General features: G+C 42.3%; 2 protein-coding genes, 1 long non-coding RNA gene and 1 other non-coding gene across 9 annotated transcripts; 3 read left to right on the top strand and 1 right to left on the bottom strand.

Moving 5' to 3' along the window:
* Nucleotides 1-1541: 1541 nt before the first annotated feature.
* Nucleotides 1542-9619, top strand: pck2 (phosphoenolpyruvate carboxykinase 2 (mitochondrial)). The gene is made up of 11 exons (XM_029148448.3): nt 1542-1926; nt 5294-5506; nt 5593-5777; nt 5949-6019; nt 6159-6294; nt 6383-6570; nt 6692-6854; nt 6934-7149; nt 7264-7401; nt 7688-7783; nt 7862-9619. The coding sequence occupies exons 1-11, from the start codon at nt 1895-1897 to the stop codon at nt 8329-8331; spliced, it is 1908 nt and encodes a 635-aa protein (XP_029004281.1). The 5' UTR covers nt 1542-1894; the 3' UTR covers nt 8332-9619.
* An 810-nt stretch (nt 9620-10429) lies between these two features.
* On the bottom strand, nt 10430-10501 carry trnac-gca (transfer RNA cysteine (anticodon GCA)). The gene has a single exon. It is a non-coding gene; the product is annotated as a tRNA-Cys (tRNA).
* A 110-nt stretch (nt 10502-10611) lies between these two features.
* Nucleotides 10612-12373, top strand: pomp (proteasome maturation protein). The gene is made up of 6 exons (XM_029149278.3): nt 10612-10762; nt 11055-11152; nt 11386-11446; nt 11726-11827; nt 11926-12019; nt 12109-12373. The coding sequence occupies exons 1-6, from the start codon at nt 10760-10762 to the stop codon at nt 12174-12176; spliced, it is 426 nt and encodes a 141-aa protein (XP_029005111.1). The 5' UTR covers nt 10612-10759; the 3' UTR covers nt 12177-12373.
* A 4597-nt stretch (nt 12374-16970) lies between these two features.
* LOC114854819 (uncharacterized) lies at nt 16971-20098 on the top strand. 6 transcript variants are annotated; one of them, XR_008694597.1, is made up of 8 exons: nt 16979-17238; nt 17327-17389; nt 17499-17708; nt 17803-17892; nt 17962-18011; nt 18093-18181; nt 18258-18689; nt 18779-20096. It is a non-coding gene; the product is annotated as an uncharacterized LOC114854819 (long non-coding RNA). The 6 variants fall into 6 exon arrangements; XR_008694599.1 differs by lacking the exons at nt 16979-17238; nt 17327-17389 and having other exon boundaries at nt 17396-17708; nt 18779-18931; nt 19011-20098; XR_003785823.3 differs by lacking the exons at nt 16979-17238; nt 17327-17389 and having other exon boundaries at nt 17396-17708; nt 18258-18363; nt 18435-18689.
* Nucleotides 20099-21751: the final 1653 nt, after the last annotated feature.

Below are 21751 nucleotides of genomic sequence, written 5' to 3'. Positions count from 1 at the left end.
GGAGAAGCGCTTAGGAGATGACCTGATTGGACGGCGCTCCTGTGTCACAGGGTTTGAGCACACCCACCAGCTGACTGAAATCACAGCTACTACTAGGATGCTACTAGGATTTCTATAGACGTACATTTTCATTGAGTTTATACATTGTGTGTGTGTAAAACAAACACAATGGAGTCACTGTTTTGTATCTGTCTCAATTTCACAAATGGAATATTTCAAGAACACCTTTAGGGAACTTTTAAATTACACACGGCGTCACTTGGACACAAGATAAGTGGATTAGATTTGGTGTTCAAAGGTCAGCGTGTAGGCACATCTGTCCTGTTCCTGTGAATGTGATATCTAAGGACTTAAAGTCAAACTGAGTACATTTTATTGATCAAAGGTTACAGACCAAGGTCACAGTCTAACTAGAACATTATTCCGTCTGGAAAAACCTGAATTTGACTGACATAAACTGTAGTGAAACTGGTTTGCAAAGGAAAACAACAGGTATTTCAATACAGCAAAAGGAGGAATCTAACCCTCTTTTTCCTGGATACTGACTGTGAACACTGATGCTCCTGTTGAAAGAAGAGATCATCTTTGAAAATGAAGAGCCTGACTCCTGATTATTAATATTCTGATGTCTAGACTGATGTCTATTAGTCAGTGCTTTAAATCTGAGCATTAAAGAACCAGACAAACTCCCAAAAATAATCATTTTGGGTATTTTTAAGTGTGTATTTTCTGACTGGTGAAGATTTGAACACAGCGACTATTAGTGTATAATTGTAAAAATTGTGAATAGGTAAGCCAACACAATCAACAAACCTTGACCTCTAACAATACTAACTAGTATCAACTCTATACATGTTTCCAGTCATGTTACTGTGTCCAATTGGTTCGGTGCTGACTCTTAGTGAAGGCTTTGAAAGCATGAACCTGAAAATCCAGTGGTTGCAGACGGGTGATCAGCCAAGATGTCAGAGATTTCATAGGGTTTCATTTTCATTTCAGTCAGCCATGGATGAATGTATGAATTCATTCATAGTGTGCGTGTGTGTGTGTGTGTGTGTGTGTGTGTGTGTGTGTGTGTGTGTGTGTGTGTGTGTGTGTGTGTGCGCTATTCATGTGCACTGGCAGTCTGCTGACTGTGCAGGGCCTCTCACAGACTGTGGGGCTGCAGCGCTGGAGTTTGACCAGAGAGGTTGGACTGTTGCATATCTCTTAGTCCAACCTCAGTTCCTCTCCTCCTCCAGGTGCTGGACTCAAGCGCTTGCAGAAAATGTGTTATTTAAAAGCCAGACTGCACGTTTAATAGCAGGTAGAAACCTCCTGCACGGTCAGAAGAAAATCCCTGGATCTTTATGTTTCTGCAAACCATTCGAGGAGTCAACCAACAAGGCAGAATGCACTAGTCCACCACATAAAACCCTACAAAACATGACAATGGCATCACGTTTCTAACAAAACAACATGTTTGTGTCCAACTTTAGTAGTGTTGGCAGTTTTAGGGGCGGGGTCGAGCGCGTGCGTGCGTGTGTCGGCGGTTCGGATTCGTTTCCGGGTTGTGTCTCCGCGCTGCTTTTCGGTTTGTGCAGGATCTTCGGGAACTTGCATCATCCCGTGGCTACGTGCAGCGGAGGAGACCAAACACAAACATGTGGATGGAGGCCGACGACGAGCAGTCCTCCTCCTCCTCCTGACGGCGACACGCGCGTGACTATATAAAGCAGCCGTGGGCAGCGTCCAGCACGCCGGTCACGTCCAAGTGTATCAGCAAAGTGCAAGGTCCGCGCACCGGGCGTGAGTGAGCCGCAGACGCTCCCCACGTCACCTCAGCACGTCCAGCCCGTGCCTTGTTAAACTGTCAGCCCCCCTTTTTACGAGCCACTTTTACTTTGCAGCGAACATGTCGTGTCTTTTACTGGGAGTCGTACGAAGGTGAGTTACTTTACAACTGCTTTTGCGTTTGAAATAGTGTGTAGCCTCGTGAACTCGGGCTCGTGAGCGTCTCCAATGACTTTATACCCAGTGTCACGTTATTTCACTTTAAAGAAGCTAATGCTAACAGGTCGTCAGTAATTGGGCCGCGTGCACGTATCGTTGATTCATTCGCGTATCTCATATGCAGAGACCTGGACTTGCTGGCAAAGCTTTGGAACTTAAATTAGTTTGAAGTTCCTACTTAAAAAGGCTAGAAACGCATTAATGTGAAGCTGCACAGATTTATGCTTAATTAGAACACGTCGGTGATGGACAGAACCAGTGAGGACTTGGGTAGAACTTTGAGGAAGTTCTACTTTTGTAATTCAGCATTCCATCTAATTGCTAAATGTAGATAATTTTCAGATTGAGATTTATAATATAACCCCATTATGTAACTTATTCCTAGTGTCAGAGTAACATGCACAATGTGTAGTTTGGTTCAAAGTCAGACTGTTTGATTCAAATGTGATCAGCAATGAAGCCTATAAGGTGTGAAAAGGAGCCCTGGCTTTATTAATGTATATATTTTTTAAATTACTGTATATGCACTATAGAGTAAACAATAAAATATTTCCTAATATTAAATTACATTTGTAATTAGAACATATGTACTGCAGGAATACCCCAGTTAGTGGAGTAGTACTTAATCCACCAACTGGCAATGCCACTTTTTCTGAAGAGGAACCTTTTTCAGGCTAAGTGATCACGCAGAACATTACATCCATTGTTCGTCTACATGTTACAGTCCCTAATTTACTGTCTTTCTTTGTAACTATATAAACCCTGACGTTATTGTGGAATCTGGATTATTTTTCAGCCGCTGTCCTCGCTTCAGCCACAAACTTGTCAGACTCGATCTCAGTGACAGGCTGCAGGGCAGGCGACAGAACGAAGGCCTGAAGGTGTCTTTATAGATCAAACAGCAGGCCAAAGTAGTGTGAGATTTGAGAGGACATCTTGCTCCAGATGTTGTGATCCCACCACGTCACACAGGAAGCCTGGCGCCCGTGAGCTCCCCACGGCGTACGTGTGGTGTTTTATCTTGGCGTGATGAGTGACTGCCACCATAGTCGGTCGCATGTGTGTTAGTGACAGAAGGCCCTGTGCCTTTTGTTTGTGTTTCTGCATGAGAGATTGTTATTGGCTCGAGTCATCACTGCTCTATTTACCTGAGTGTCCTGGATCATGTTCTGTGTGTTTTCACCTGTACTCACCCTACTGTGTGTAAAGCTAACGCATGCAACACGTGTCTATGTCCTACATGATAATGTCGCACGTCTTTGCTCCGTGTGTAGACTCTGCCCTAAACAGGCTATTGACCAGGATCTATCGGGGTGGGCAGGGGAGGAGTGATGGCTGTAGGTGTGTCTGCATGAGGTGCGTGAGGATTGGTTTGCTGGTTCGATACGTGTTTAAGGGACGGCGGCGTCTCCTTGTCGTGATGCTGGAATGAATTCTAGGGTTCTTTGTTTATTGACGCTTCTTTTCTGGATCTTTGTGTCTGAGTGTTTGTCAAATGTAGTAATGCTTGTGTGGTTGCATGTATGGGGGGATGGGGTGAGGAATGACAGAAAACCATGAGGCAATGAATGACTTCGGGGATGTTGGCTAAAGGTCACTGAAGTCTGCAGTTTAAAAGTTCTGTCTTCATGAATGAAAAGAACAAAATCTGTGACAATTTTAACTTATTGACATTGCTTTCATCCTCAGTCTCAGGTCCTCTAGGCCTGAGCTTCACACTTGTTGGTCAGATTTATGTCAATGGGAACAACAAAGTAAATACAGGAAGAGGATCCCGTACTGTGGACTTTGGCTGTAGCTGCACTTGCTGTGACAGAAGAGTCCATGTCTTTGATTGTTTGTTACATAACCGCTCTGGCAGCTAACATCCTCAGTGCTCCACAAACGTGAGGGAAATAAAGGTCTATAAACGAGAGAATTTACAACGCACATGTAATCAGATGACGCCATTCAAAGCTTTGGTTCTGTCTTGTTTTTTACAAATTCTCAGCAGGATTTTTCGGAGCCAACCTCAGTGTGACAGAAATAACTTTCTTTAACTAAAGGCAGTAGTAGTGTACGCAGCCCCAAAAAGCCTCTGAAACCCCCTGATAAGGTTGTAGTGCTTTCTGCGCTAGATGTTGGTCTGATTGGTTAAATACTGTGCAGCATTTCACACAAGTTTTGCTTAATTACCATGAAATCCAGAATGGAGCAACGTCCCTAGGGACTAATTGAGTGTATACTAATCTGAAAAGAAACAATCACTCCTTTTGATAAGTTACTGCTCACCCAGGAAACTTTCTATTCTCCAGTTCCTGGAAAAGAAAAGTACCAAGAACTTCAAATGGAAACCAACCTTTTTAAAGGGCAGAGGAGTCAACAAGACTGGTTCTGAGTGTTGATACAGAAACTGCTGCCCTTGAGTTCATTAATATTCTATTTCCTCAAATTCAGTGGAAAAGGTCTGAGGAGCAATTGATGGAGCTTTGGGTTGTGTTGTGCAGTAACATTTAGTGAATTATTTACTGACTCCACTAGAGACGTGTTTTGTCTTCAGGCCTAGGAGAAGGTGGTACAGCACTAGCTCGGCTCGGAGACCTCTCACGTTCCCAAGATTGCACTTTGACAATGATGAAATCACCTGCCAGTGTTTATCTGCCACTGTGTGGTTACTCAGCAGGACGTTGTGCTGTGATTGCGTTCTCGTGTGGTAGTTTGAACTCTGAGACTGGCATCATCCTGTTTTGGCTCCTCTGGTTGAGTTTTAGAACCGGCGGTTTCCTCTTACCGTGCATGTTCCACGTGCCCTTTGCACAAACCAACCAGTTTTACGTGCTCAGCTGCATGAATGATTAGGTGTGTTCGTGTAATTAACGTAACACAGGTGATGCATGTGAACTTAACAAAGATGATTATGTACAGTAGCTCGTTCTGAAACTACAGACGCAACAGGAGTGTGTGGTTTATAATCCCAGTCTAATTATCTGTCTGTTAATTAGAGCAAGGGTGTTTCATTACAGCTTATGTCGAATCCTCACTGGGGAGACGTCGTATATACATTTCATGCTTTTCCAAAGATGACGCACTCCGGCTTCATAGCCAGAAACACACAAGCTGGCATAGACATTGACCATGCTTGTTTGTGTGCTCCCCTATTTATGTGGAGTTGAAAACATTTTGCAGTGTTAATGCTTTTAAACCACAGAACCAATCATCTCCTGTTTGTCCAGGGGCGTCTCTCTCTCTTTGCATTTCAGTGTGTCTAGCGTTCACTAATAAAGATAAAAAGTTAATGGGTTGTTTATCTGCTTACTCCCAGGCGTGGAGGTGTCGGGGCAGGTGTCGGGGTCCGGTCTCTGGCCTCCGTCCCCTCATTGCCCTCGGCAGTGGCAGACTTTGTGAAGGGAGCCGTGGAGGAATGTAAACCCTCCGGGGTGCATGTGGTGACGGGGACAGCAGATGAAGCAGCCAACATCCTAGCAGGCCTGGAGAGGGATGGGATGGTCAAGAAGCTTCCCAAGTACAAGAACTGGTAAGAGCTTTACACACTGCACACACATGCATGAAGGGGACTCGTATCCTTTCTGCATCATACTGAGGTTAACTTGTGTTTTGCAGCTGGTTGGCACGTACAGACCCAAAAGATGTGGCACGAGTGGAGAGCAAGACTGTGATTGTGACCAAGAACCAGAGGGATACCATCCCAGTCCCAGCTGGAGGAGTGAAGAGCCAGCTTGGCAACTGGATGAGTGAATCAGACTGGCAGAAAGCCAGAGAGGAGCGGTTCCCTGGCTGCATGGCAGGTACACAAAATGCCTGTGTTCAGTAGCCTTTGATGGTTTCCACCCTATCAATAGGTTGGGCATTTTATCTATGATAGATTGTCAGTGGGTGCCACCTATGTCCTTGTGGTAATTTTAGTGAGTGAGGAAATGCAGTGTTAAATTATTTATGCTTTTCTCTCCTCTCTGCAGGTCGGACTATGTATGTGATTCCTTTTAGCATGGGTCCGGTCGGCTCGCCTCTAAGTAAATATGGTGTCCAGGTACTGACTGTGCTTTTTTATCACTTGCCTTGTATCTGGATTGTTCTTCCAACTCGTTATTTATTACATAAATATTCATATAGCATTTTATGCAGATTGGTCCTTAAGGTATGAATTCAAATATTTGTTTTCTTTCAAGGTGACCGACTCGCCGTACGTTGTGGCCAGCATGGGAATAATGACACGAATGGGGACACCTGTTCTAAATAAACTGGCTGAAGGAGTGGAGTTCGTCCGCTGTCAGCACTCTGTGGGTCGCCCTTTTCCTCTCAGAGGTACGTGGGCCTTAAACAGGATGCATTTATCATTTGTAACCTTTATAGAAGATTTTACAAGTTCTTGTTTCCTAACTTTGTTTTTCAGCCCCTCTAGTCAACTCATGGCCCTGTAACCCAGACAAGGTGCTAATATCTCACCTGCCAGACACCAGACAAATCCTGTCCTTTGGCAGCGGCTATGGAGGGAACTCTCTGCTGGGAAAGAAGTGCTTTGCCCTCCGCATCGCCTCCCGCATCGCCAAGGATGAGGGATGGCTAGCAGAGCACATGCTGGTGAGAACAAAGAAAAATCCTTTTCATTTTTTAACTCGGCGTTTGAGAAACTTCACATTTGAATAATAAGGAAAATGTCCCTTAAAGGTCAAGTAAAGACATTTGTAACACATCTCCTCAGATCCTGGGTATCACTAACCCTCAGGGAGTGAAGCGTTATGTAGCGGCTGCTTTCCCCAGTGCCTGTGGTAAAACCAACTTGGCTATGATGAAGCCAGCTCTGCCAGGGTGGAAGGTTGAGTGTGTGGGAGATGACATCGCTTGGATGAAGTTCGACAGCCAAGGTGAGTAGCGCTCACGCTCCATCGACCCATGTGTCACGCAGCCCAAGTTGTTTAATGTCGCCTCGGTCATGCTTTTTAGGAAAACTCAGGGCCATCAACCCAGAAAATGGATTTTTCGGCGTTGCCCCAGGCACCTCAGACAAAACCAATCCCCATGCCATGGCCACCATCTCCCAAAACACCATGTTCACCAATGTTGGTGAGACCAGCGATGGGGGCGTGTGGTGGGAAGGACTCGACCCTCCTGCATCCGGCGTCTCCCTCACAGACTGGCACGGCAAAACCTGGAAGCACGGTAACGTACAGCTGAGTGGCTGTCACAATGTTCAGACACGCTTCATCGAATCCAAACGAAACATAATGTTCAAAGACATTAAATACCAAACTGTTGTTTCCTCCCTGTCAACAGGAAGCTCGACCCCCTGTGCGCATCCCAACTCCCGCTTCTGTGCCCCAGCAGGTCAGTGCCCTATCATTGACCCCCAGTGGGAGAGCGAGGAGGGCGTTCCCATCGACGCCATCATCTTTGGTGGCAGAAGACCAGAAGGTTGGTGCAGCCAGTATGTTGTTGGTGGAGGGGCTTTCTATTTTGAAATATGACATTAAAAAGTATTATAGAGGATGAAAGGCAAAATATTTATTTGTGATGTTCCAGTTTTCTTTAATATCTTATTTATAAATCTATTTCTATAAATGTTACAGAGCATCTGACATTCATTAACATAAGCCCATTAAATATAGTGGACTCAGCACAACACAATGTTTCTACCTAAGTGTTGTATAGTAACACAAGCAACTCATCTATACTAATGCTGTAATGTTGATGTTGCCAGGAGTTCCTTTGGTTTATGAATCCTTCAGCTGGCAACATGGTGTCTTTGTCGGGGCTGCGATGAGGTCTGAGGCCACGGCAGCTGCTGAACATAAAGGTATAAACTTATCCTACAAACACATCAATCTCAAAACGGTCAGAACCAGCAGACATTCATTTAAACATTTGTCCTCAGGTAAAGTGGTCATGCATGACCCTTTTGCCATGCGACCCTTCTTTGGCTACAACTTCGGCGACTACCTCACTCACTGGCTGAGCATGGAGAAGCGAAAGGCTCCCACTCACCTGCCCAAGATCTTCCATGTCAACTGGTTCAGGAAGGATCCCAGCTCCGGAGCCTTCCTGTGGCCCGGCTTCGGTGAAAACGCTCGCGTGCTTGAGTGGATCTTCAAGCGCTGTGGCCGGGAGAGAGAGGACGAGGCGGCCAGAAAGAGCATCATCGGCTGGCTGCCACAAGAAGGTGGCATCGACACTAAAGGCCTCGGCAGCAAGGTGGATATGGGCGCCCTGTTTGACGTGCCGGCGCCTTTCTGGCAGAAGGAGACCAAGGAGTTGAGAGCCTACTTCAGCCAGCAGGTTGGAGCCGATCTGCCAGCTCAGGTGGAGGCTGAGCTGAAGGCACTGGAGGACAGAGTTCACAAGTAAAAACCTACGATCAGATCATTAGCATGGAAGTCACTGACAGGGTTTACGTACACAAAATGAAGTTATGAATTGGAGACATGTACCATCAAGCCAGAGTGGTGGGTTGTCAGCTTTGTGGTCTCTATGGTAACCTCTGCTGCACTGTTAAATACAGTATATTCACCTGGTGACTTTGATCTGGCTTTTGCTACTTTTCTCCTCTGACAAAAAACAACAGTCAAATATTACTGCAACATTTTATGAACATCACTTTATGGTTGGGTTTTTAAATCATCAGGGAAACAAACAAAATACTCAAACTTAGAATTATCATTATTTAAAATGTATCCTATTTATGTGATGTTGACAGAGAACAAAAAAATAAAATCTGTCCTGTCCGATACTTTTTTTTTTTTTAATTTGTAGCCCAGTTGACAGAAGCAGCAGGTGAATAACTCTGGTACCTGTATGGACTCGGGGCAGACCCACTTGACCCGGCTTCATGGTACAGACCTCTTTGACTCAAAAGTGTTGGTTTGATACATTTTAAACAACTACTGGGCTCTATACACCACTGATTTGTACACTACACAGCTTTCATCTTAGTTCTCTTCTCAGGTTTTCAGTACATGTCATGTAAGGAAATTTAATGAGACACCTTCATTCAGTACATTACGCTCTGCATTGTGTTTGTTTGACAAGGCGTTTTGCAGATGGACCAACATCCAGAGAGGTTTCTAACATTCTGACTCTTTCATGAAAACAAATCAGTCATGGATTCATCTCAGGCTTAAGTAATGGGGAAAAAAATAATGCAGTATGTATTTTATAGACACTACGGTACGTCAGACTCATGCCTTAACTGACCATAAGCAGAGTGGAGGTACGACTGTAAACGTGAAGGTTAGATTTCTGCAGTGTGATCAGCAGAGCCGAGCAGTGCCTTTTTAGACATGTAGCTGTTCTGTAAACCAGACTGGTTATGTTTACAAACTAAACCCAAAGATCTCATTTAGGTGGCGTTAAAGCATTTTTTACCCTTTTGAAAAGACTAGAGCTGATTTATTATTGGCTGAGTCTCTGTTTGCCTACAGTCCGATACTTTGGTGCAGGTTTTCAGTGAAGCAGAAGACCACATCTACATCTATATACATGATGTTTGATTGAACTGGGTGATTTCAGGTGATCTAGGGCTTTACACAACATGTGAAACGTTGGACCAATAGAGGACAATGTGATTATGAAGCATTCTTTGAAAGTGTGCAAAGGTTTTTGTTACAGTGCAATGAATAAAGTTTCTTTTAATGCAGTAAGTGGTGTTCATTTATACTGAAAAAAAATAAAACTCTTTACACACTAAATAAAACATGTTTTTTTAGAAATTAAAGCTGAGCCGACAAACTAGAAAATAGAAACCATACTGTATGCTGATGCAGAGCTATTTATAGCTGAGACCCTGTTTGCATTTATTACAAGTAGGAGCTTACACAAGTCAGTAACAATCTGATGTCGAAGAACAAATGTAGTCTGTACTAATTTTATATGAATCTGCAGCACAGGGAAGGATGTAGAGGTTTTTAACATCAACACCTCTTGGGTGTTTAACAATTACTGTGATCACAGAGCAGTTGAACAGCAGATGAAGGAGTAGCAGGAGCAGTTGAGGATTCATCTGACTTTTGCTGAGTGACATCCTTCTGTGCTTCCACTGTTTAATGAGCTGAGCTAATTGAAAGCCTCCTGGACAGAGTCTTATTACAAAACTACAGAAAAATTACACTCACAATGCAGTCTTTTTATCAGTTGATTTTGTTGCTGTTAATGTCACATTTGCAGAAAAAAATCTAAAGGTGAAAATATATAGTAGTAATATATAGTAAAAAGAATGTAAATTGGTACTACACAGTAGAATTCAACCACAATGAAAATACACTCTACTTAACACTAATGTTATATTTTCCAAAGCAGACAATTTTATTTCACATTTTTAACAAACCCAGGACTGATTTTAACTACCTTGTTACATTTATTAGAAGAAAGTGCTCTGTCATTGCTCTGCGGTGAGGTTTTCTTTGTGTTCATGAAGCATATTCAGAAAAGCTGTGTCAGTTTAGAAAAGAGGGGGCACCCGGATTTGAACCGGGGACCTCTTGATCTGCAGTCAAATGCTCTACCACTGAGCTATACCCCCTTTAAACACATTTCAGACTATACTCTTTTTAAAGACAATATAGCCAGATTTGATACTGGTTCTGTTGCAAAAATCGGATACTAGGTGTTTTAGTGGATCTTAATGGTGTAGATAATGCTGATCTATGTCTTATTTCTTTTGTTTTACAGTACAACCACTTATCGCAACTACCCACTGGCAGCGGATGTGACGTATTGAAAACGCGACATAACCGGATGCTAGAGTTAGAGAAAAGAAAGTGTAAGGAACGGCATTACAATGGTACGGATGGGTTAATATTTTAGGGATGGGTTAATATTTTAGGTTTTCATAATCTCCGCTAAGGTTTAAGATTATTGTCTGCTGCTGTAGGCATGTTACCATCAAATGTTTGTAACTGTGTGTTGTCTGTAACGGCTGTGGGACCAGTAATTGTGAAATTGACAAGTCACTCGAGCTAACGCTAGCTAGCACCTAGCTATGTGCTGTCCGTATCAAATGCTTTGGCTGTCGACTGTTAACATTCCAAATTAATGCGTTTCTACTAACAGTCGGTTTGTGATGTTTTTCACAGAATACCCGAGGACTTCGTTCGCAGCTGAAAGACAGTGTCCCTGTGGCGGGTCTATGTCCACAGGGAGCGTACGGCGTCCAGGACACCCTGCGGAGCGGGTCAGTCAGTGATAGGACGCTGAAGTCAAATTAAATGTGCATCACCATTCATACACAACAACATAGTTTCTCATTCAGATAAATCCTACTATGTGCTACAATAAAGAATTAAATATTTACTCATTAACCCAATAGATGGTGGCACCAATATCTAATCATAATCCAGTCTCCTTGTACAGATGAAATGTGGTTCTGATTACAACCTGCTGGTTGTATTTCTAATTTTGCTGCAGATTTACTAGTGTCAAGAATGAGCTCCTTCCCAGTCACCCATTGGAGCTGTCTGAAAAGAATGTAAGAAACTTTTGAATTTCCTGCTGTTGTGTCAAAATGTCTGACAAATATTACAAAAAAAATTATAATCTCTCTCTCTCTCTCTCTCTCTCTCTCTCTCTCATATATATATATATATATATATATATATATATATATATATATATATATATATATATATATATATATATATATATATATATATATATATATATATATATATATATATAAATAAATATATATAAAACATATACAGTAGTTGTTGTTTTTTTTCAATCCATTTGGTTTCTGTGTTTGTAGTTTCAGCTGAACCAGGACAAAATGAATTTCTCGACCCTCCGAAACATCCAAGGGCTTCACGCGCCTCTCAAGCTGCAGATGGAATACAGGGCAGCCAGACAGGTAATGTCTCAGATTCATATCCATATTCCTGATGTCCCTATTCCCTTTCACTTGATTTTACAGAGTCCACTGAACTGATCTTTCGGCCATCCTTTCAGATCCAGCGACTGCCATTCCTACAAAGCTCAAACCTGGCTGTGGACACGCTGCGAGGCAGTGACGACTCAATTGGCTTTGAAGACATCCTCAATGGTGGGTAACTTTCCCCTTCTACACTTTCCCTGACAGTCTGCACATAAACTCTAACCACATGCACCTTGTTTGTTTCTGCTGTCTTTCAGATCCAGCTCAGAGTGAAATCATGGGGGAGCCTCACATGATGGTGGAATATAAACTGGGACTGTTGTGAAAGAAGAGAAACATAGATCCGCACATAGATTTAATTTTTGTCTTGAGGCATACATTCATAAACAAGGTTGTGGAGAGCGTTTGAGTCGGTCATGTTCTGTGAAAGATGCTGAAGGGAGGAGTTTGGTGGTGAACCTGTAGATGATTTGGAGCTGATTTCAGTCTGGTTGGCAATTCTAATAAACTTCACCTTTCTCAGCTGTTGTGGGTTTAACCTGTACTCACATTATCACATTAAAGTTGTTTTGTCATTAAGGGGCATGAAAAAAAAATGGATAATCTTTTTGTAAATATGTAGTCATCAACAGTAAAGCTAACCAATTTTAGCTCTGAGTGGCAGAGCTAAAATTGGTCTATAGAAACCTGATAACACATCAAGAGGTACTTGGAGCTGTTTGCCGGTGATTATAGTCAGTGTGATGAACAAGATGTAGGAAGCTGTAATTACTAAAGTTCACAAATTTGTAGAGTCCCGATGATGATGTCATGACTTTGAACCCTTCTAATAAGTTAATTGGTCAAGTCTGAATTAATTTGAAGCAGAGCTTAAACACACAGCTTCCTTGTGTGAAGTTGGGCTCATCTTTGGTCCAACATTTGAAGGTACCTGTCTAAACAAATATATTCACATCTGAACACCATGGGAATGTCTGGCCATCATGTCACTCAAGCACACAAAAAAAACAAGTTGTGTCCCAAAGGTAATTGGAAAAAGTTTGTAGTGATGAACAACAGTTACAGTTGTTATTTCAAATAAAACTAAAGTCAAACAGTTTCGGAATAATTACATTATAATATATTCAGAGGGATGTCGTGGTATACGTTCAGCTAAAAAAAGCATATGGTTTCAAAACACGCTCAAAATTTAAAAGGCTAGTCAAGTGCGGTGGTGAGGGAGGGGAGAGAAGAAACGTAGAGGTTCTGTAACTCACTGTAGCAATCAATTGAAATCTCACCACCTTCGGACCAACCACTCATACATGATCTCGGTACTCGTATTTAAGGAGGATCGATTTTCTAATATGTTTGACATATGGTGCTCAAAGTCAAATTACTTATCTATACAAATTGTAAGGAATTGCCGACATAATATTTATAGAAAGTTCATCCATATTGTGTCTAAGTGATTTTATAACGCCAGATATTTCGAAATTACAAAAATACTGCGGACCGCAAAGCATGCTGGGAATACACACTAGAAAGGCAGCATTTAATCCGCCCTAAAACGGTGCTGTGAATAAATTCCGTTTGCCTCATGTGTTTTTTTACTTTATCTTCTGGACAAATTAACCAGAGGACTGCTTGATGTCCATCGATATTGTCAGATAAGGAAAATATAAATCCATTACTTGCAGGTTAGCATGGGCTTCCTGACGTCGTTACACTCCGTTTCAAAATAAGAGTCTCTTAGACAGCTCCTCCAGTTCTAAAAACTGTCAGACCTTGTTCATAAACATAGTTCTACACATTACACTATGAATTCATGTTTGTATATGCTTTAAAGTATTCATCTAATTAAACTGTGAGTTCACAGATGGGTGAACAGGTTGAAAAATAGACATAGTCACCAGGTCAGACCGCAGGGTCAATGGAAGAAGTATGGCCCAAACATGTGCCTGTCAGAGTGGAGAATAAGTTCTGACTCTTTGCTGTGGATGCATTTGTTCTACAATCTACAGGGTAATAATCTAATGATCCTGGGTTGGGGCACAGTGGCTCAATTGTGGGATAGCCCACGAATGACCTGTATAACTTCTATAAGAGGTCCAGTGGAGGACCAGTAACTTTGATCATAAGGTCAAATATTGTAGAGGCTGTTTACCACATTCATGAGGAATCAGAATCAGAATCAGCAAAGTGTTCATTGCCAGGTACAGTAACACTTTACATTACCAGGAACTTGCTTTGGTGTCAGCTGCATCTAAAATATAAACTACTAAAGTTACTAAATTCCATGTACCATACATACGGCCATAGTGGCAATCTAATGCAGAAAATGAAATAGAATGTACATACAGAAAAAATGACTGCCAGTTGCCCCCCACCACCACACCCAGTGAGCTGATGGCATTTAGCTGGAGGCTCCAGCCTCCTCCTTCCTCATCCTAACTTCACAAGTACAGTACACCACACTGGGGGATGCTTGTTTACAGCACCAGTGACTCTTAGGAAAATGGCCCAGACTCCAGTGAGTTGGCGTCTTCAGAGCTTCAGGGGTGATGCATACTGATGGGACACGTCAGTAATGACTCCTGGAGCAGCACGTGAGAGTTGGTTGTTGGTGTTGTTGGTGTTCGGGTCATAGAAGGCAATGACCAGTCAGACGTTGTGTTTGTCCACTAAGTGGTGATGGTGACCCAGCACATCCGGGACTGCAGCTCAATCACCGATTTCAATCATTTAAATGCCTTTGTTCCTTGTATGGCTGCACAAAACATTGTGGTTTGTGTTGATGTCCGTGCCTCATGGGAGGAAGAAGGTTTTCCTACCTACTGTTCTGACTGGAGCTGAGCTGCAACTAAAAGGCAACTATTCAATAATGAAAAGGAATACAACTAAAATACTTTGTATGTAGATCTCAGTTTGACTAGAGGGTCTCAGGGGCTGCTCCTATACAAATAAGGTGCTGACATAAAAGGAAGCAGCTGATCATCTCTGATTTAACCTGTTTTAACCTCTGTCGTATTTGTTTATTAGTCGTGAGTGAAGCCTTTGATTCCAGAGCACACAGAGCAGATCCAAGTCACTTTCAACACACTCACAATGTTCCTTTGTGGAGCTTGTTCAAAAAGCACATTTCTGTCGTGTGTCACACAGAACATGTTCATCGTGAGTGTGTGCTTTGGTTCTTCTCAGGATGTTTCACATCATGTTGGTGGGAACCATCTGTCTGTTTCCTTAAGGACACTGTCAATCAAGACACAGTTTGGTTTAGATTGAAACATCCACATGGATCGAGTCTGAAAGTGAGCTCTAAACACGTTAGACCACCTCCTCACCCGAGAAGCCCTTGGTCAGAAACGTCAGCCTTGTTTCAGAGCACGCTGTTACGCTGAACTTGCTGCCGAGTTTTACAACTGTAAAGGTTAATAACCAGGTTATTCCTGGTTTTATTCTCTCACAAGACTCTTTAACTTTATTTTGCCTAGCGAATCATTTCTGGTTTGAAGTGGTCCAGATTAATTTCTGACTCATATTCACTTCTGGACATACTGTTGTTGTTGTTTTTTCCACTGATCCTAGATTAGTGTGGCTCCTTTCCCAAAGATGAACCCAGGAACTGAAGATAGATGTTGTGACCCAGTGTGAGCTGACACATGTCACAGGTCAGCTCTCCCACTGACTCACTACCAGGACCAGCATATAAAATGTGACTGTTAATCTTGTAGCTGTTAACGCCTATGAGGCTTGGACTTTTGTCCTCTGTGACCACTTATTACATCCTGCCTTAGTGAACCTGTTTCCTTGTAAGAGATTGTTGCGATTTCTACTGACCTTCAGGGCATATTGCTGAATTAAACAACAGACAAATTGTGTATTCAGTAATTTGATGAAATAAAGTAAATAGGAACAAATGAACATCCTGTTACAACACTGTTCTGATCTGTACGTTATTAAGCATGTCATAAAATACAGGCGTTATATCCTAAGTAGAAGGAAATGTGACACCTTGGATACTTAGACTGGCTACAAATCTTTCTTGTTTCATTTAGTGAGTTAGGTGAGATGCCTGGTGAACCTAGTGATCTAATTTTCGAAAAGAATTTGTAGCTCCTCAGAGAAAATACTATTAAAAAAGGAAAACACTTAAGAGATCAGAGTGTGACAAAAAAAGTAAAGAGGAAATGAATTAGAACTTTTTACCAACCAAACATTTGTGTAAAATATACAAACACACATAAGAATGACTAAGTTTTGGAGTAACTCCAGTTAACCCGCTCTGTTTAAGCATCAGGGGATGAATTCTTCATTTTTTAAAGCCAGAGGTAAATCTTGTGAAGGCCTTTATGACAGAAATCAACATGACAGGGCAGCTAAACATCCACCACCACTACCTTTAAAGTCATACATAAGTACATACAAACAAGACTTACGTAGGGTGCATTATGATGCTGCATCACTGCTGCTAAAGTTGACTCCACCTCAGCCAATACTTGGAGCTGCGGTGTATCATAATTAAGTCTCAGCACAGACAGAGCCAGAGGATGAACCTGTCCCACCAGAGGCTTGCTAAGAGGTGGTAGCGGTGGAAGAGAGGCTTGATGAAAAGGTTGGTTGGGGCACCTGAAACAAAAAGGATTTTAAAAACATGCAAAAGAAAACACAAGACACGACAACCTCTCCTCCTCAAGCAGCAGGCGACACCTTGTTTCCATAAGTGACCATAGGTCAGGCAGCATGGTTGGACCAGGGACTGGACCCAGGCAGCATGGTTGGACCAGGGACTGGACCCAGGCAGGATGGTTGGATCCGCAGCTGCCCATCACAAACACATAGCAGAGTCCGATGATACCTGTATGTTGCCCAACAATTCCATTTGTTCTATTCACATCCATTTGTAATCAATGGAGCCATAAGGCCTTAACCACCGACAGTGTGCAAGAAGGTCAAGTTTTCAATAAGGAATGTTATTTATACAGCCCCCTTTTAGGTGAGTTTAGGTGTACTGGTGGCTAATCAACTGAAATGCTCGCATGCAGGACACAAATGAACCACCTTTAACACAGGTGAAACTCCTTTACAAAATTATGTCCACCACTTGCGGCTCAATGCTGGAGAATCACCATCTGTGGATCGTTTGCCCATTAGGGCCCCAAGACTATATAAAATTCACCAGAAGCAGCTTACATTGTGGTAGAGATAAGGAGAGTATTTGCAATTGACCGGCCGACCTAGAGATAGATAAATAGATTTAGATTTAGATCAAAAACAGAAAGTCAAAATGGATCCTGAACGTGTAAAGGAAATCTTGGATTTCAAGATAAACAACCGGCTTCCTGAGGGCTTGACGAAGCATCAGCGTTATAGCATCAGAAGAAGATCCACCAATTTTGTCCTGCAGGGTAAGTAATACTGCTGGATTGCATACGTAGTTGTGACGCACCAATGTGGCCACATGGAGGTCATTGAGCGTATTTTCTGTTTTGTAAGAGACAGATGGGGTGCATAGAGGAACGTTCCTAGTTACGACCACAAGGGGGCAGCTCCCCTCAGGTGAGACGTTACGGTGCTGTCGGAGCTCGTTTTTGTCAGACTGATAAACGCGAGCACAGATGAAGCAGCATCGTTGCCCGTCTCACCTTTTGTACAAACTGTTTTACAGGTCCGTAATGCTTAAAGCACGGTGGATGTAGACCTCACTTGGTCCAAAGGGTTTTATAAACCATGTCGGCTTGTCACATGACTATTGTGGTTTGGTATGCTAGCTTACAGCGAACATGCTAACGAATATAGCATAGGAGATTATGTGGGCTAAGCTGGGACCCTATAAAATCTCCATAGCCTGGCACCACATAATGAATTGGAGAGTGAGGTAAGTTTGGTTGGACCTTGACTTTTTTTTTTTTTTTTTTTTAAATTACAATGTACGTTTTAATAGCTTTTATTAATGTGAGTTTGTTTTCTAGATTGTCAATGCTTACCTTTTGGTTGGTGGTCCACAAGAAAGTAAAGGTCATTGACACATTTGGAATGACACCTCAACAGAAATGGGGAAGGTACGGATTTTTGTCAAAGGTTGTTTGTACAGAAGTTACACTTTGCTACAATTAAATATTCATCTGCAGCTTGACGTATCTGATTGGGGCTGTCTGCAAGGACAGACACTGGACTCATGGTAAGTAATGTATTTTAATGCAGTTCAGTCATATATATTTGCTATTAAGCATGTTCATTTTAAGCATGTAATCTATAAAAGGCCATGTATCCAAGTCAAAGCCAAGCTGTGTTTGTTGATCCCTTTGGAGCCACAGAAACATAAATAAAAAACTGCAAAGACAAAACAAGGTAGGACTAATTTCTTTTATCTGTTAATAACTTCTGACATTGTAAAATAAATAAACACTGTAAAACAATGTTTTAGGGCCTTTTTACAAAAAAAAAAACCCCTCGACATATCAAGATGGACATGTGACACCGTCTCCCATCCACGTCAGCAAGAATCATCGTGTGGAGTGTTTGTGTGCAAAGTAAGATAGTAAGCTTTTCTATATGCTCTATTGTAAACTGAAACGTGATTGCAGTGACGTTTGACTTTAAGATTGCAGAGCAATTGCTGTTGGGTCAGCAGATTGACTTTGAAGTCAATAAATATGCTGTCGATCAGCTGCAACTGGAAATGTGAGAGCTCAGGTAGGAATTCCGTATGAGTGCTGTATGTAATACTTACTAAACTTGTTGGTTTAACTTGAGCTACTCTTACTTTACTTTTAATTACTTGTGCTTCGACGACCTCATGGATCTCTGCCATGCCTGTGGGGAAAGACACACCTCTGACGCTGTTGTGGACAATTGGGTAAAAAAAGAAAAAGCTATCAAAATGCTGTTCCTGTGGAATGTGCTTGCTTTTGAAAATTGTATTATCTATTTCTTTTCCATCTTTAGATTGAATGCACGACCTGCTCCAAATGGTTTCATTGGCTCTGTGTTGGAAGGCCCAACACACAAGATGATTATTTCTGTCCAGCCTGCACAGAATAAAATTCTTGCACACTGTCGGTGGTTAAGGCCTTATGGCTCCATTGATTACAAATGGATGTAAGTGAGTCTGTATTATGTGAATTGTTGGGTAACATACAGGTATTATCGGACTCAGCTATATGTCTGTGATGGGCAGCTGCGGCTCCAACCATCCTGCCTGGGTCCAGTCCCTGGTCCAACCATGCTGCCTGGGTCCAGTCCCTGGTCCAACCATGCTGCCTGGGTCCAGTCCCTGGTCCAACCATGCTGCCTGGGTCCAGTCCCTGGTCCAACCATGCTGCCTGGGTCCAGTCCCTGGTCCAACCATGCTGCCTGGGCTGTTATTTATTTATTTTTTCTTTCGCTCTCTCCATAAATAAAATTTGAATAGTTATCAGTGTAAGTAAATTCTCAATACCCCTGATAATAGTGGCTGTGGATAATAGTTATTTATTCGATGTGTGTGTGTGGCATAATTTTACTGATTGTGAAAATCCGGCAGATAAATGTCATGACGGGAGTTAGGACAATTCTCGGCCTTATCCTGCAGGGGGCACTGCTGACGTTCTTTACAGTAATTGTCATTAAAACTTTAGCCATAGTTTGTATCAGAACCTCCATCTAAAGTACACAGTTTTATTGACAACAAGACTAAGTAATTTGACTGTCTTGTTCGTAGACAATGACACAAGGACTTGACATTCTGATGGCACTGACATGTTCAATGACATAAAAACTTAGATTTGAGAGATGAACTAAAGATTTTGAGCAAGTTACAGGCTTTTGCAAGAAATCCATTGTGTTTTGCTGTTTGCACAAGTTGTTTTGAGAAATGCACACACATATTTGCAAATATTTGCAATTTCCCAGATCATAATTGATCTGGGAATTGTACTAAAACGACCGAGAAAAACTGTAACACGCCACAAACTGGTTGTCAAACTCTCGTTTGTCCAGCCGGTTGCTATAGGCTTGTTTGTTTGAGATGAACCTTATCTGCAGCAGAAGACAAGACGCGGCGATCTACACTTGCTAAACTTTCCTGCAGCCGTAAAGCTGCCAAACATAAAACAGAATAGAATAAATAACTTGTATTTGAATAAATCCTCTATAATTATTTGTTTATGTAACAATTTGTGTCTGATATCAGTTTTCAGGAATGTACATGGATTATTCTAACAAAATATGTTTCAAGAATAAATATTGACATTTGTCATATTTACCAGTTTTTGCATGTTAGATAGATCCAAAAGCCAAAGTCAATATGGATGAAGCCTCTTTTTCCATCCAAACAAGCAGTGTGGTGGTTAAGCCATGTGTTAGAAATCTTATGACCTTAATGACCAAATTGAATTCACCAAAACTGTGGCTCATCTTTTTTTTTAGTCTAATATAGGAAATTAATCACCCGTCGTGTATCTCTGGCACTGGGTGTTCCGGTCCCCATCATATGCTGCCTTTTAAATGAGATGGGAAAGCGAGTTCACTTCGCTTTAGGTGATCTCTCCACCTGAGAGATGGAGGTGATGAAATCAGGGAGTGTGGAAAAAGACATACTCATACATGATACTAGAAGAGACCATGCAAAGCAATGTGCACACCAGCTGAACACACTGCAGGGACACTGAATGTTTATTATTATTCTTTATTGGATATAAGTCTTCCCCACATGATGTCAGCTGCACCTTTACTGCAGCAGACCGCGGACAGATCTGATATTTCCCTTCATTAGCTCCTTCATCATCATTTGCACATAACTGGGACTGGGAACAGCCCCTCCATCACCATTTACAAACAATGCATTGCTCTGTGATCCCAGGGCCTCACATCATGTCTTCCTGTTGCTCCTCTGTACTTTCAGTGGGACTCAAAGAGGCACTCACAGTAACACACATGCAGCCGTACAGTCACAGTCTGAAGGGCCACATGCCATTCTTCCAGTGTTGTTAGTGTGTAGTTTGTCCACTAGAGAGTGATAAAACTCCACCCTGGCATTGCAGCTCCTCTCAGTCAGGCTTAGTGTTTCCCCTTTGGGTTATAGCAGGACCATTGAAACCTAGCAGCAGTGGGGTCACAGTATGATTAACTGGTCAGTGCCACCCAGGGTGAGTATGCAAAATGTCAGAATAACACAATAGCACAGTAGAGAGGTGAAAGGTGTCCGAAAAAGTCATCATCATCAAGCTCCTGTTAAGCTTAAAGAAGCTAGAGGTGAACACAGGCAGCAAACAAAACACACTGACTTCAATTCACTAGTTTTAATGTCACCAACGCTTTATCAACATCAACATCAACAGCCACTGAGGCGAAGAATTAGCTGTTTCTGATGATGTGACCTATGGAAACAAGGTGTCGCCTGCTGCCTGAGGAGGAGAGGTGTGTGCATGGGAGGGAGGGGGGCACAGACCCCCCACTGTGCGCTTGTGATTCACATCCGCTGCTGCCTTGACCTTCACGGAAACGTGTAATTAACTCATCAAAGACGTCAGTAGCAACATTCTGAGTGAGTGTATCAGAAGGTGTAATTTGGCTGAGCTGGAAATAAAGCAGCTCAATGCAAAGGGGACAGAGATGAGCCAGCACTAGAAATGCCATCATGGTCGTAAGCACAGGTTTGATGTGATTACATCAAGTCTTAGTCAGAAATCCATCATCCTCAGAAAAGTCAGAATTTAACATGGTGGAATATTAGATTCACAGCTTTGAACCGTGACTACATCTGTAGCTAATAATCCTGCTTTAATTAAAGATGAGATCTTTCACAAGAAATTGATATTCTGTCGCAGAAGACACAGCTGCAGTGTTTTCCAAATCATTATTTCAGGTCAACTAGAAGAAACAACAAGAATATGAGACCAACATACTGTAATAATCATGCTTTGGAGGAGACTCAGGCGT

Source organism: Betta splendens, chromosome 4, assembly GCF_900634795.4.
Source record: "Betta splendens chromosome 4, fBetSpl5.4, whole genome shotgun sequence".
Classification (NCBI taxonomy): domain Eukaryota; kingdom Metazoa; phylum Chordata; class Actinopteri; order Anabantiformes; family Osphronemidae; genus Betta; species Betta splendens.
Note: the sequence above shows the minus strand (reverse complement) of the source record. Positions and strands in the feature narration are given on the sequence as shown.